Source organism: Oncorhynchus mykiss, chromosome 2 (assembly GCF_013265735.2).
Source record: "Oncorhynchus mykiss isolate Arlee chromosome 2, USDA_OmykA_1.1, whole genome shotgun sequence".
NCBI classification, from domain to species: domain Eukaryota; kingdom Metazoa; phylum Chordata; class Actinopteri; order Salmoniformes; family Salmonidae; genus Oncorhynchus; species Oncorhynchus mykiss.
Window position 1 is genome coordinate 19,877,666 of NC_048566.1, and position 15,474 is coordinate 19,893,139.

General features: G+C 44.4%; 1 protein-coding gene across 3 annotated transcripts in view; it reads left to right on the forward strand.

Annotated features, from left to right (window-relative positions):
• LOC110537257 (ephrin type-B receptor 5) overlaps positions 1-15,033 on the forward strand; it is a 59,310-nt gene extending 44,277 nt beyond the window's left edge. Inside the window, exons 6-19 of one of the 3 annotated variants that reach the window (XM_036941059.1) lie at positions 1,412-1,567; positions 5,122-5,393; positions 5,618-5,699; positions 7,722-7,846; positions 7,930-8,092; positions 8,195-8,309; positions 8,481-8,536; positions 11,139-11,255; positions 11,416-11,663; positions 11,837-12,055; positions 12,243-12,392; positions 12,890-13,074; positions 13,253-13,408; positions 13,517-15,030. In XM_036941059.1, the coding sequence (XP_036796954.1) occupies positions 1,412-1,567; positions 5,122-5,393; positions 5,618-5,699; positions 7,722-7,846; positions 7,930-8,092; positions 8,195-8,309; positions 8,481-8,536; positions 11,139-11,255; positions 11,416-11,663; positions 11,837-12,055; positions 12,243-12,392; positions 12,890-13,074; positions 13,253-13,408; positions 13,517-13,622 (2,150 nt within the window). In that variant the 3' untranslated portion in view covers positions 13,623-15,030. Of the gene's footprint in view, positions 1-1,411; positions 1,568-5,121; positions 5,394-5,617; positions 5,700-7,721; positions 7,847-7,929; positions 8,093-8,194; positions 8,310-8,480; positions 8,537-11,138; positions 11,256-11,415; positions 11,664-11,836; positions 12,056-12,242; positions 12,393-12,889; positions 13,075-13,252; positions 13,409-13,516 lie in introns of all 3 variants that reach the window. The other 2 variants (XM_036941057.1, XM_036941053.1) reach the window with 2 other exon arrangements.
• Positions 15,034-15,474: the final 441 nt, after the last annotated feature.

The following is a 15,474-nucleotide window of genomic DNA, read 5'->3' on the forward strand; positions in this document are numbered from 1 at the left end:
GAAAGTGTTCAGAGAATATTTTCAAGAATGAAAAAAAGCTATTTTTTAATACGTTCTCATATAACTGATAACACACTCTCTCTCTCTCTCTCACTCTCGCTCTCTCTCTCTGTGTGTCTCTCTCTCTCTCTATCTATCTATCTCTATCTATACTCTATCTGCCTATACTGTAGCTCTCTCTGAACGTACTGTAATGCATTGAGATTCTGCCTATACTGTAGCTCTCTCTGAACGTACTGTAATGCAGTGAGAGATTCTGCCTATACTGTAGCTCTCTCTGAACGTACTGTAATGCATTGAGATTCTGCCTATACTGTAGCTCTCTCTGAACGTACTGTAATGCATTGAGATTCTGCCTATACTGTAGCTCTCTCTGAACGTACTGTAATGCAGTGAGAGATTCTGCCTATACTGTAGCTCTCTCTGAACGTACTGTAATGCAGTGAGAGATTCTGCCTATACTGTAGCTCTCTCTGAACGTACTGTAATGCAGTGAGAGATTCTGCCTATACTGTAGCTCTCTCTGAACGTACTGTAATGCATTGAGATTCTGCCTATACTGTAGCTCTCTCTGAACGTACTGTAATGCAGTGAGAGATTCTGCCTATACTGTAGCTCTCTCTGAACGTACTGTAATGCAGTGAGAGATTCTGCCTATACTGTAGCTCTGTCTGAACGTACTGTAATGTGTGTATCTCTGGGGCGGCAGGGTAGCCTAGTGGTTAGAGCGTTGGAATAGTAACCGGAAGGTTGCAAGTTCAAACCCCCAAGCTGACAAGGTACAAATCTGTCGTTCTGCCCCTGCACAGGCAGTTAACCCACTGTTCCTAGGCCGTCATTGAAAATAAGAATTTGCTCTTAACTGACTTGCCTAGTTAAATAAAGGTAAAATAAAAAATAAATAAATCTATCTCTCATCATCTCTCCACATCTGTGACAGCAGTTAGACACTTATTAGACAGAGACATGCACACTGTAGGTGTTCTGTTACTCTACACACAGACTGAATCAGAACCGTAGAGACAGGGCCTGACTCTGCTTGAGAAGACATGTCGGTCACTGTGCAGTGTGCACATTCCTAGGCAGTACGCACACTCCTATTCCATTACAGTACGTTCAGAGAGAGCTACAGTATAGGCAGAATCTCTCACTGCATTACAGTACATTCAGAGAAAGCTACAGTATAGGCAGAATATCTCACTGCATTACGGTATGTTCAGTATAGGCAGAATATCTCACTGCATTACAGTACGTTCAGAGAGAGCTACAGGCATTATAGGCATATAATGATCATGTGTGAACTGGAGTTGATGAGTGCTGTTTTAATGTGTTGATCCTGGCACTAGTACCGACCCAAAGACGCCTCTATCTCTCTCTCTCTCACTTTCTCCCTCCATCTCTCTCTCTGCAGAATGTCCAGTGGGGTACTTTAAGTCGGTGTTGGGTTCGGTTCCGTGTTCAGTGTGTCCGTCTAACAGCAGAACCAGTCAGGAGGGATCACGTGTGTGTGAGTGTCGCAGCGGCTTCTACAGAGCACCCGCCGACGTCAACTCCTCCGCCTGCACAAGTGAGCTGTGTGTGTGTGTGTGTGTGTGTGTGTGTGTGTGTGTGTGTGTGCGTGCGAATCAGATTAGCTACATGCACTAGCAGCATTGTGAACAAATAGATTTGTCTGATTGAAAAGCTTTCACCTTTCTTGAGATGATGTATATATTGAGTCATTTAGCCGATGCTTTTACCCAGAGATAAGTATCTACTTCAGCACATATAATATGCACAGTGCTTTCAGAAAGTATTCACACCCCCTGACTTATTCCACATTTTGTTGTGTTACAGCCTGAATTCAAAATGGATTCAATAGATGTTTTTCTTTCACCCATCTACACACAATACCCCATAATGACAAAAGGAATTTTTGTAAATGTATTAAAAATGAAATACAGAAATATCTCATTTACATAAGTATTCGAACCCCTGAGTCAGTGCATGTTAGGAACACATTTGGCAGCAATTACAGAGTCTTATATAGTCTTTGCACACCTGGATTGTACAATATTTGCACATTATTCTTTTTGAAATTCTTCAAGCGCTGTCAAGTTGGTTGTTGATCATTGCTAGACAGACATTTTCAAGTTTTGCCATAGATTTTCAAGCCAATTTATGTCAAAATTGTAACCAGGCCACTCAGGAACATTCACTGTGTTCTTGGTAAGCAACTCCAGTGTTAGAAACACCTTCCTAATATTGAGTTGAACCTCCCTTTGCCCTCAGAACAGCCTCAATTCGTCAGGGCATGGACTCTACAAGATGTTGAAAGCGTTCCACAGGGATGCTGGCCCATGTTGACTCTAATGCTTCCCACAGTTGTAATGTTGGCTGGATATTATTGGGTGGTGGACCATTGTTGGTACACACGGGAAACTGTTAAAGTGTGGAAAAACCCAGCAGCGTTGCAGTTCTTGAAAATGTCTTGCCCATTCACCCTCTGAATGGTACACATACACAATCCATGCATCAATTGTCTCAAGGCTTAAAAATCTTTCTTTACACTGATTGAAGGGGATTTATTAACAAGTGACATCAGTGATGTGTTGTGTTGGATTTGCCCCAAACATAACACTTTGTATTCAGGACATAAAGTTGTTTTTTATTGCACTATTACTTTAGTGCCTTGTTACAAACAGGATGTGTGTTTTACAGTATTACTTTAGTGCGTTGTTACAAACAGGATGTGTGTTTTACAGTATTACTTTAGTGCCTTGTTACAAACAGGATGTGTGTTTTACAGTATTACTTTAGTGCCTTGTTACAAACAGGATGCGTGTTTTACAGTATTATTTTAGTGCCTTGTTACAAACAGGATGCATGTTTTACAGTATTACTTTAGTGCGTTGTTACAAACAGGATGCATGTTTTACAGTATTACTTTAGTGCCTTATAGCAAACAGGATGCGTGTTTTACAGTATTACTTTAGTGCCTTGTTACAAACAGAATGCGTGTTTTACAGTATTACTTTAATGCCTTATAGCAAACAGGATGCGTGTTTTACAGTATTACTTTAGTGCGTTGTTACAAACAGGATGTGTGTTTTACAGTATTACTTTAGTGCCTTATAGCAAACAGGATGCGTGTTTTACAGTATTACTTTAGTGCGTTGTTACAAACAGGATGTGTGTTTTACAGTATTACTTTAGTGCCTTGTTGCAAACAGGATGCATGTTTTACAGTATTACTTTAGTGCCTTGTTACAAACAGAATGCATGTTTTACAGTATTACTTTAGTGCCTTGTTGCAAACAGGATGCATGTTTTACAGTATTACTTTAGTGCCTTGTTACAAACAGAATGCGTGTTTTACAGTATTACTTTAGTGCCTTGTTACAAACAGGATGCGTGTTTTACAGTATTACTTTAGTGCCTTGTTACAAACAGGATGCGTGTTTTACAGTATTACTTTAGTGCCTTGTTACAAACAGGATGCGTGTTTTACAGTATTACTTTAGTGCCTTGTTACAAACAGGATGCATGTTTTACAGTATTACTTTAGTGCCTTGTTACAAACAGGATGCATGTTTTACAGTATTACTTTAGTGCGTTGTTACAAACAGAATGCGTGTTTTACAGTATTACTTTAGTGCCTTATACCAAACAGGATGCATGTTTTACAGTATTACTTTAGTGCCTTATACCAAACAGGATGCATGTTTTACAGTATTACTTTAGTGCCTTGTTACAAACAGAATGCGTGTTTTACAGTATTACTTTAGTGCCTTGTTACAAACAGGATGCATGTTTTACAGTATTACTTTAGTGCCTTGTTACAAACAGGATGCGTGTTTTACAGTATTACTTTAGTGCCTTAAAGCAAACAGGATGCATGTTTTACAGTATTACTTTAGTGCCTTATAGCAAACAGGATGCATGTTTTACAGTATTACTTTAGTGCCTTGTTACAAACAGGATGCATGTTTTACAGTATTACTTTAGTGCCTTGTTACAAACAGGATGCGTGTTTTACAGTATTACTTTAGTGCCTTGTTACAAACAGGATACATGTTTTCCAGTATTACTTTAGTGCCTTATAGCAAACAGGATGCGTGTTTTACAGTATTACTTTAATGCCTTATAGCAAACAGGATACATGTTTTACAGTATTATTCTGTACAGGTTTCCTTATTTTCACTCTGTCAATTAGATTAGTATTGTGGAGTAACTACAATGTTGTTGATCCATCCTCAGTTCTCCTATCCCAGTCATTAAACTCTGTATCTGTTGTAAAAATCCCTGAGTGGTTTCTTTCTTCTCTGGCAGCTGAGTTAGGGAAGGACGCCTGTATTTTGGAATTGTAATTAATAACTTCACCATGCTCAAAGGAATATTCAATGTCTGCTTTTTATTTTTACCCATCTACCAAAAGGTGCCCTTCTTTGTGAGACATTGGAAACCCTCCCTGGTCTTTGTGGTTGAATCTGTGTTTGATACTCACTTCTCAACTGATGGACCTTACAGATAATTGTATGTGTGGGGTACAGTGATGAGGTAGTCATTTAGAAACCATGATAAACACTATTATTGCTCACAGAGTCCATGCAACTTATTATGTGACTTGTTAAAGCAACATTTTTACTCCTGAACTTATTTAGGCTTGTCATAACAAAGGGGTTGAATATTTATTGACTCAAGACATTCAGCTTTTCATTTTGTATTAATTTGTAAAAATGTCTAAAATCATAATTCAACTTTGACATTATGGGCTATTGTGTATAGGCCAGTGACTCAATTGTATCTATTTTAAATTATTGCTGAAACACAACAACATGTGGAAAAGGTCAAGGGGTGAACTTTCTGAAGGCACTCATCCCTCTAATTGAGCCTTTTCTTTCCTTCTCTATTTCTCCCTCCCTTACTCTCTCTCCTTCCTTCCCTCTTTCTCCCTCCCTTACTCTCTCTCCTTCCTTCCCTTTTTCTCCCTCCCTTACTCTCTCTCCTTCCTTCCTTCTTTCTCCCTCCCTTACTCTCTCTCCTTCCTTCCCTTCTTATCCATCTCTCGCTTCCTCTCTTCCTAGATTACATTTAAATGATTCGATTATTGTTCACTAACATATATTGTGCCCCCCCCAGGCTCTCCCTCTGCTCCGACCTCTGTCTCATGGGAGTATGAGAGTAGTGATGGTGGGGTGTCTCTGCGCTGGCGCCCTCCACTGGACATGGGTGGTCGTAGCGAGGTGTGGTATGGGGTGGTGTGTAGGATCTGTCCCTCGGCCACCTTCACCGCCCCGGGGGCGTGCTCCTGGTGTGGAGAGGCGGTCACCTTCACCCCATCCCAGACTGGCATCAAGCAGACCAAGGTCACCCTCAACAACCTGCTCACCAGAGTCACCTACCTTATACAGGTATGACTACAACTCCCATGAGCACTAGAGTTAACTATCTCATACAGGTAGAACTAAAACTTCCCTGATCCCTATCCCCTATAGACACTACATTTCCCATCACCTACCTCATACAGGTATAAAACGTGCATTAGAGTCACCTACTTCATATAGATACTGGATTAAATGTACATCCACTTAGTTAACCTAACCTTGTCTTACGTTTTCCTGCTGTTGATTGACAGGTGCAAGCAGTCAATGATGTCTCAGCTCTGAGTCCTTTCCCACCTCAATTCACCAGCATCAATTTCACTACTAGCCAATCAGGTGAGAGCATGAGTCAGGCTTAAAGGGCCCTTCTGCCGCTTTTCATCTCCAGCACCAAACCAGTGTCTACATACGTGAAAACAGCGTTTCTATGATCTGTGGTTAAAAGGCTTCTCATTAACATCACACTGTAGGATTAAAAGTCATTTTCAAATCCTGCAAGAAGTTTCTCGTGTTGCTCCCCACGTCACCGTGAATCTAATAGTGTTTGAAAATCACTTTATATGTTGTAACTTACGTGTGTGTGTGTGTGTGTGTGTGTGTGTGTGTGTGTGTGTGTGTGTGTGTGTGTGTGTGTGTGTGTGTGTGTGTACTTCATGTCTGTCAGTCTACATCAGTTTCTTTGAGTATGGGTTTCTATCTCTCCCTCTTTTCTGCTCTCCATCTTTTCCGGTCCTGCTCTCTGGACTCGATATCCTGTCAGCTCACATTATGCTCAGAAGAGAGATATAGAGAGGGATGGAGAGTTTACAGACAGACAGTATAGACAGACAGTTTATAGACAGACAGAGAGATATAGAGAGGGACCAAGAGAGAGGGAGAGAGTTTACAGACAGACAGTATAGACAGACAGTTTATAGACAGACAGAGAGATATAGAGAGGGATGCAGAGAGAGGGAGAGAGTTTACAGACAGACAGTTTATAGACAGACAGTTTATAGACAGACAGAGAGATATAGAGAGGGATGCAGAGAGAGGGAGAGAGTTTACAGACAGACAGTTTATAGACAGACAGTTTATAGACAGACAGAGAGATATAGAGAGGGATGCAGAGAGAGGGAGAGAGTTTACAGACAGACAGTTTATAGACAGACAGTTTATAGACAGACAGAGAGAAACTTGTAACTTTTTATTTAGCTATTTTCCTCCTTTTGAAAATAAATAATTTCTAATAGCCAATTAGATTTGAACAAATAACATTTTGAAGCCCCCATACGGCCAGAGATCTGCTAATAATAATGGTATTATTAGGTTGTTATAACCTCTGTGTTGCCTTCTGTGAGTTAGAGAAAGCATTTGGGGTTCTGAAATGACAGGAATTCTAATAGATACACAGCTAAGTCTGGCAGGCAAGTCCATACCACAGATAGGACAATGAGACCGATTTTTCAATGGATGTGTAAATGTGAAGCATCTGGTTGGCGTTTCAACTCACTACCAAATATGGTGATCAGAGGAAGCCCAGTTGGCGACATTCTGCTAATTTTCTCATTGATTAAACATTTGATCTCCATACAGTTATCTGTTTCCAAAACTATAATCTGTAACAAACAGAATGGGCTGCGTTTTTTATACTTTACCCTTTGCCAACGTTTCTAAAAATGTTGTTGTTTTGGAGGAGTGCAAGGGCTTATTGAGTTATTGGAGACGGGCACTTCATAGTAGGCGTTCCCAAATTAATTAATTAATTTAATTTTTTATTTAACTAGGCAAGTCAGTTAAGAACAAATTCTTATTTACAATGACGGCCTACCAGAAGGCAAAAGGCCTCCTGTGGGGACGGGGCCTGGGATTAAAATAAATAAATATAGGACACAACACACATCATGACAAGAGAGACAACACAACACTACATAAAGAGAGACCTAAGACAACAATATAGCAAGGCAGCAACACATGACAACACAGCATGGTAGCAACACAACATGACAACAACATGATGGCAACACAACATGGTAGCAGCACAAAAATGCTAGAACTCTCCAATAGGATCTCACTAGCTTGTGCTTAGCTCTGCCCACCTCCTTGATTGTTCTTCCCACTATGATTCATTTTCTCCCATTGGAAACAACAGGCTCTGGTCTATCTTGGGTCAGTTATACAAGTCTTTGGCCATACAGCACTCTACAGAGCTGGCTCATTCACTAGTCTGTGTCATGCTGCCCCCATCTGGTCACTACAGAAATTACATGATCTGGCAAGGCCAGCTTATGTTTTCCCTCCTGTTCCTCTTTCTTCCTCCCTCTTCTTTACAAAACTCATACATCTCTCTCACCGTCTCTCTCTCTCTCTCTCTCCTAGTGCCCTCTCCGGTCCCTAGCCTGCACCAGTTGAGTCGAGCCCCAGACTCCATCACCCTGTCCTGGCCACAGCCTGACAGACCCAATGGAGACATACTGGAGTACCAGCTCAGATACTACGACAAGGTATAGGCTACACACATGCATGTAGACACAAGTACATACACCCAGAGACTGAACCATTCTCCCTCCCTCCCCCTCTCTCCCAGGGTTCAGATGAGGACAGTGCAGTGAGTGTGTTCAGTGAGACCAACACAGTGACCGTCAACTATCTGGCTCCCGGCTCCATCTACGCCTTCCAGATCAGGGCCCGCAACGAGAGGGGCTATGGCCCCTACAGTCATACTATCTACTTCACTACATTGGCTCTGGGTAACTCACACACAAATGCACGCACCACACACACACTCACATACACACACAGTCAAACACACCCTCTAAATTGCTCTCTGCTTCTCACTTTTTCTTTCTCAGAGGGGAGTTCTAAGCAGATCCAGAATCGGCTCCCTCTATTGGTTGGTTCTGTGATGGGCGGGGCAGCCTTCCTCCTGGTCGTTGTGGCGATAGTGGTCGTTTTTGTGTTCCGCAGGTGAGTGGGTCCTTAACTCCTATCCACACATACATGATCATGTCATACACACGCACACACACACACACACACACACACACACACACACACACACACACACACACACACACACACACACACACACACACACAGTGCAATGTTCTGAAACACTGGTTTGTTGTCTTTACTCAGTAAGAGGAGGGAGAGCCCCTACAGTGACAGACTCCAGAGGTACATCAGCCACAAAGGTGAGTCAGGGTGTATGATGGCTATTATTACCATTCTGTCTGTAATATTATCAGCTGCACATACAGTATATGCTACTTCTATGGTGTTGTTGACATGTTGGTGCAGAGGATGCCTCTGCACTGTATTATAGAGGAGAATGGAAGTAGTGACCGTGTCTAATGCCCATTACCATCATAACCCCAAGGGCTTGTGGGAGAAAGAGGGGGAGAGGGGAGGGAAAGACAGAGAAGAAGAGAGAGTGACAGCATGAGACATCTTTAGAGAGACAGCGAGAAAAAGACGTGGGCAATGAAAGGGAGAGGGATAAGGAGGGAGAAAGATGAGGACAATGAGAGGGATAAGGAAGGAGAAATACATGGACAATGAAAGGGAGAGGGATAAGGAGGGAGAAAGATGAGGACAATGAGAGGGATAAGGAGGGAGAAAGGCATGGACAATGAAAGGGAGAGGGATAAGGAGGGAGAAAGACATGGACAATGAGAGGGATAAGGAGGGAGAAAGACATGGACAATGAGAGGGATAAGGAGGGAGAAAGATGAGGACAATGAGAGGGATAAGGAGGGAGAAAGACATGGACAATGAAAGGGAGAGGGATAAGGAGGGAGAAAGACATGGACAAGGAGAGGGATAAGGAGGGAGAAAGACATGGACAATGAAAGGGATAAGGAGGGAGAAAGACATGGACAATGAGAGGGATAAGGAGGGAGAAAGATGAGGACAATGAAAGGGATAAGGAGGGAGAAAGACATGGACAATGAAAGGGATAAGGAGGGAGAAAGACATGGACAATGAAAGGGAGAGGGATAAGGAGGGAGAAAGACATGGACAATGAGAGGGAGGGGGATAAGGAGGGAGAAAGACATGGACAATGAGAGGGATAAGGAGGGAGAAAGACATGGACAATGAGAGGGAGAGGGATAAGGAGGGAGAAAGACATGGACAATGAGAGGGATAAGGAGGGAGAAAGACATGGAGAAAGACATGGACAATGAAAGGGATAAGGAGGGAGGAAGACATGGACAATGAAAGGGAGAGGGATAAGGAGGGAGAAAGACATGGAAAATGAGAGGTATAAGGAGGGAGAAAGACATGGACAATGAGAGGGATAAGGAGGGAGAAAGATGAGGACAATGAGAGGGATAAGGAGGGAGAAAGACATGGACAATGAAAGGGATAAGGAGGGAGAAAGACATGGACAATGAAAGGGAGAGGGATAAGGAGGGAGAAAGACATGGACAACGAGAGGGAGGGGGATAAGGAGGGAGAAAGACATGGACAATGAGAGAGATAAGGAGGGAGAAAGACATGGACAATGAGAGGGAGAGGGATAAGGAGGGAGAAAGACATGGACAATGAAAGGGATAAGGCGGGAGAAAGACATGGACAATGAAAGGGATAAGGAGGGAGAAAGACATGGACAATGAAAGGGATAAGGAGGGAGAAAGACATGGACAATGAAAGGGAGAGGGATAAGGAGGGAGAAAGGCATGGACAATGAGAGGTATAAGGAGGGAGAAAGACATGGACAATGAGAGGGATAAGGAGGGAGAAAGATGAGGACAATGAAAGGGATAAGGAGGGAGAAAGACATGGACAATGAAAGGGATAAGGAGGGAGAAAGACATGGACAATGAAAGGGAGAGGGATAAGGAGGGAGAAAGACATGGACAACGAGAGGGAGGGGGATAAGGAGGGAGAAAGACATGGACAATGAGAGGGATAAGGAGGGAGAAAGACATGGACAATGAGAGGGAGAGGGATAAGGAGGGAGAAAGACATGGACAATGAAAGGGATAAGGCGGGAGAAAGACATGGACAATGAAAGGGATAAGGAGGGAGAAAGACATGGACAATGAAAGGGATAAGGAGGGAGAAAGACATGGACAATGAAAGGGAGAGGGATAAGGAGGGAGAAAGGCATGGACAATGAGAGGGATAAGGAGGGAGAAAGATGAGGACAATGAAAGGGATAAGGAGGGAGAAAGACATGGACAATGAAAGGGAGGGGGATAAGGAGGGAGAAAGACATGGACAATGAGAGGGAGAGGGATAAGGAGGGAGAAAGACATGGACAATGAAAGGGAGGGGGATAAGGAGGGAGAAAGACATGGACAATGAGAGGGATAAGGAGGGAGAAAGACATGGACAATGAGAGGGAGCGGGATAAGGAGGGAGAAAGACATGGACAATGAAAGGGAGGGGGATAAGGAGGGAGAAAGACATGGACAATGAGAGGGATAAGGAGGGAGAAAGACATGGACAATGAGAGGGAGCGGGATAAGGAGGGAGAAAGACATGGACAATGAGAGGGATAAGGAGGGAGAAAGACATGGACAATGAGAGGGATAAGGAGGGAGAAAGATGAGGAGAGGAAGAAATACATGTTCTGCTTGTACAAACGCAGCATGTTTTTATTGAGGGTGCCATTATCCCTCTGGGCTCAGTGTTCTGCCATCACGCAGCATGTCACGCAGCATGGCTTGACCCAGACATGTCCAAGTCTAGGGCCAAATACTGTACATCAACACACTCCACAGGCCCTATTTTGTAGTTGTACTGGTTCACTACAGCCATCCCTGCTCTGTGTGTTCCCTCTGTCAGGGGGGGTGAAGTACTACGTAGACCCTTCCACCTATGAGGACCCCAGTGAGGCGGTCAAGGAGTTTGCCCGTGAGATCGACCCCTCTCACCTTAAGATAGAAGAAGTGATTGGTGCAGGTAGGAGTCCTGGTTTGATCCATGCTTACAGGGATAGTTCTGTAAAAAGCTTGTCAGGTGTTTTCATAGCTCATAAGTTGGGCCAGGAGTCAAGCTGGGTCCAAACTCAACTCATAATATTTCTCTCTCTCTCTCCCACCCTTTCCCCCACCCCCTCCAGCCCAGTTTGGGGAGGTGTCTCGGGGGCGCTACCGGCCCCTGGGTCGTAGGGAGGTGCTGGTGGCGGTGAAGACGCTGCGCTGGGGCGTGACAGACAGAGAGAAGGCAGTGTTTATGACCGAGGCGGGGGTGCTGGGACAGTTTGACCACCCCAACGTGCTGAAGCTGGAGGGGGTGGTCACCCACAACCCACCAGAGAGGATCATCACTGAGTTCATGGAGAATGGACCACTAGATGCCTTCCTCAGGGTGAGAGCTACAACAGCTACACCATGTTAGACAAAGAACTACAACTCCCATCTACACAACGTGTGTACACAATAACTAACTCCTCAGGGTGAGACTGAGAAAACAGTACATTATATTACAATAACTGACGATAATCTATCTCTCTCTATTTCTCCATCTCTCTCACTCCCCAGGAGAATGAGGACCAGTTCAGTGTTCTCCAGCTGGTAGGGATGGTGAGGGGTGTTGGGGCTGGGATGAGGTACCTCTCTGAGAGGAACTTTGTCCACCGGGACCTGGCTGCCAGGAACGTGCTGGTCAACTCTAACCTGGTGTGTAAGGTGTCTGACTTTGGGCTGTCGCGCCTCATGAGGGGTCTGGACCATAACATGCCCACCTACACTGCCTCACTGGTACATGCTGCTGGGAAATTGAGTTTTCCTGTTGATATGCTTCTGTGTTTGTTTAATGATGATTAGTCTTGTATTTCCACTCTAAAATACTACTTATGTTAATAGAAGATCACAACATTCACAGTCCTCAACCACTCATCCCCATCGCTCTCCTCTCTCAACCACTCTTCCCTCTCTCTCCTCTCAGGGCAGTAAGATTCCTGTCAGGTGGACAGCCCCGGAGGCCTTCCAGCATCGCAAGTTCAGCTCAGCTAGTGATGTCTGGAGCTTCGGAGTGCTCATGTGGGAAGTGATGTCATATGGCGAGCGGCCATACTGGGACATGAGCAATCAGGAAGTGAGTTGTGGGAGGGTTAAGCGAGAGCCAAACAGTGACTAAACACACTGACAGCTGAACAGAATGGTTAATCATCTCTAAGTCCCTCTGTACTGATGGGACCTCTCTATATAGGGCAGCTTGTTAACATCCAGATGGTTACTAATACCCTTCCTCCTTCTTTCTCTCTCTACCCCTCTCCCCCCCCCCCCCGCTCTCTCTGCCTCCCCCCCCCCTCTCTCTCCCCTCTCTCTGCCTCTCTCTCTCCCCCCTCTCTCTGCCTCTCTCTCCCCCCCCCCCTCTCTCTCTCCCCCCTCTCTCTGCCTCTCTCTCTCCCCCCTCTCTCTGCCTCTCTCTCCCTCTCTCTCTCTCTCTCTCTCTCTCTCTCTCCCCCTCTCTCTCTCTCCTTGCTCTTCCTCCCTTCGCCACTCTCTCTCCCTTTGCCTCTCTCCCTCTCCCTGCCCCTGTCCCTCTTCTCCCCTCCCCTACCTTCTCTCTCTTCCCTCCCTATAATACAGGTAATGAAGGCGGTAGCAGACCAGTACCGTCTCCCAGCCCCCCATAACTGTCCTCCAGCTCTCCACTCCTTGATGCTGCAGTGTTGGCAGGCTGAGAGGGGCGACCGGCTAGGCTTCGACTCCCTCCTCTCCTCCCTGGACAGGCTCATACGACACCCTGCCTCCCTCAAGGCAGAGCAACCCCGGTGAGACTACACCTCCCATCTGCCTTTTCTTCCATATTTTACACAGCAGACGTAACGGATCACATTCCCAAACAGTGATCTTAGGAGAGCATGTATCACGTTATCATGTAAATGTATTGAATCATTGCTATGTTAGGCCAATCATTTTCCATCTCGATCTTTCCCTCTGCAACTCAAGCTCCACCCAGCCACTGCTAAGCCCCACCCCCACAGATCTGTCGTCGGTGGCGACGGTCAGTGAGTGGCTGACAGCGTTAAGGATGGACAGGTATAAGGACCAGTTTGAGAGGGCACATCTGGACACACTGGACCGAGTCAGCAGGCTAACTATGGAGTGAGTCCTGGGCTTCCATTTCAATATCAATAAAGTTATTTTCATAAAATGCTAATCATGCTTTTATAAGCAACTTTTCTGAACTCTCTCCTTCTCTCCTTCCCTCAGGGATGTGCAGAACCTGGGGGTGAACCTGTTGGGACACCAGAGGAAGATCACCAATGCAGCCCAGCAGCTCAGAACTCACCTCACCCAGGGTCAGGTGGAGGTCTAGAACCCACCTATCACCTGAGAGCTTCACAGGAAGTAACAGAGATGTGCACTATTGGAGCTGTAGTCCAAGGCAATGTAAGATCTGGGAGGAGAGTTGCTGAGGAGGAACAGGAAGATTTGAAGTGGAAAAGTCTTAAAAAATGTGTTTTATTTCACTTGTTTGCTGTTGTTACCCACTCTCTTTTTGCCAGTCTCTACTTCTCTCTTCCTCATCTCTTTCTCTCACTCCTCCCACGTTGTCTCACTACTGTCCCTCCCTCTTTCACTCGTGTCACCACCCTCAATAAATGAAAACAGTGAAAATGTCATTTTTACCCAAACATAGGGATCTCCCGTCACAAGCAATTGCATAGACAATCAAAACTGATTTTACTGATTAATGTTGACATCATGAACACTGTTCATGATTATTTGTTAAGCTACATCACATCATCTGTACTGAAATCAGAAAATGGCAACCCTTGTTGACTAAACATTAGCCAATGGTTTTTCCCCATCAGTCACTAGCCTGGTCACTTTTATGGGGATTATTCCATTAGACTCAAGACATGGGGTTGTAGTTTACGTCGTGGCAGAATGGAGTCACCCACCATTGAGCAGCACCCCCCTCTGTGTATATTTCACAGTTCACATTCCATTTTTATAGATAAAGTCACTGGGTCATTTGAGTATTGTGAATGTGAAATGGTTTAACTGGACTATGTGTGATCTGATTGCCCATCGAAGTAAGGAAGGCGATGTTATGCTTCGTGAGTATTCTGGGTCTGTTTGTGTTAATGTTCATGTGTGTATGCTGTATGAGGAGTGTGTCTGTGCGCGTGCGTGAAGAAATCCCCATCAACTGAGGAGGGTCACCATTCTGTGTCGCTCCTCCTTGAACTATCCGCCGTCCGGCTAGCAAAATCACACAGTTTCCCTTTAACAATAAATCCATAGCACTTAGAGTACAATAAAACATATCAACATTTGTAACATGACAGTTTAATTCACACAGTAACATTCATTTCGTCCATCTTCACACCTCCAATGGTGGCCACACTCCCAGGGTTCTGGAGGAACGTCCCTCCCTGAAGAAAGCCTCAGATAAGGTGTGTTTGACCCCTTTGACAACCCACAGATTGTCAGCCTTCAAACAGTGTCATAAATCGGGATTGTGTGTGTGTGTGTGTGTGTGTGTGTGTGTGTGTGTGTGTGTGTGTGTGTGTGTGTGTGTGTGTGTGTGTGTGTGTGTGTGTGTGTGTGTGTGTGTGTGTGTGTGTGTGTGTGTGTGTGTGTGTGTGTGTGTGTGTGTGTGTGTGTGTGCACTTGAGTAAGTGTGTTTATGTTTATGTCTTCACCACTATTCCACTATTGTGCAAATTTGTAAAATAAAGAATATGATTTTATTTAAATCACTGCATGTGTTAAATCTGTTATGTGTCATAAAAACTGTTTAATCACCAGGGGGCAGTAGCAATTTTAGCATGTAAATCTTGGTGGGGCAAACTCAAAAACAAATTGCCAGCAAAGCCACGACACAACACTCTGCAATAAATGAATTGCACTATAAGGGTGAAAACGGTGCCCACAAACTATTGGGGCACTGTTTCTTTTCAGCACCATGCAGGGAATCCTTACGACCGTTACACCTGGCTATCAGAGGAGCCTTGTTTGGCAGCGAAACAGTTCATTCAACCTCATTTACTGCCTTATTTTAAAACATAGCTGTTATGGTTGACTTGCTTAAATAAATGTGGTTTCTACTGACAATTGAGATGTAGAAACTATGGCATAAGAGAGTGGTGAGCGGATAAGGGGCTATTCGTAATTTTGATTAAGACATTAATGAGCGAGCTAAGACGGACGTAGTCAAT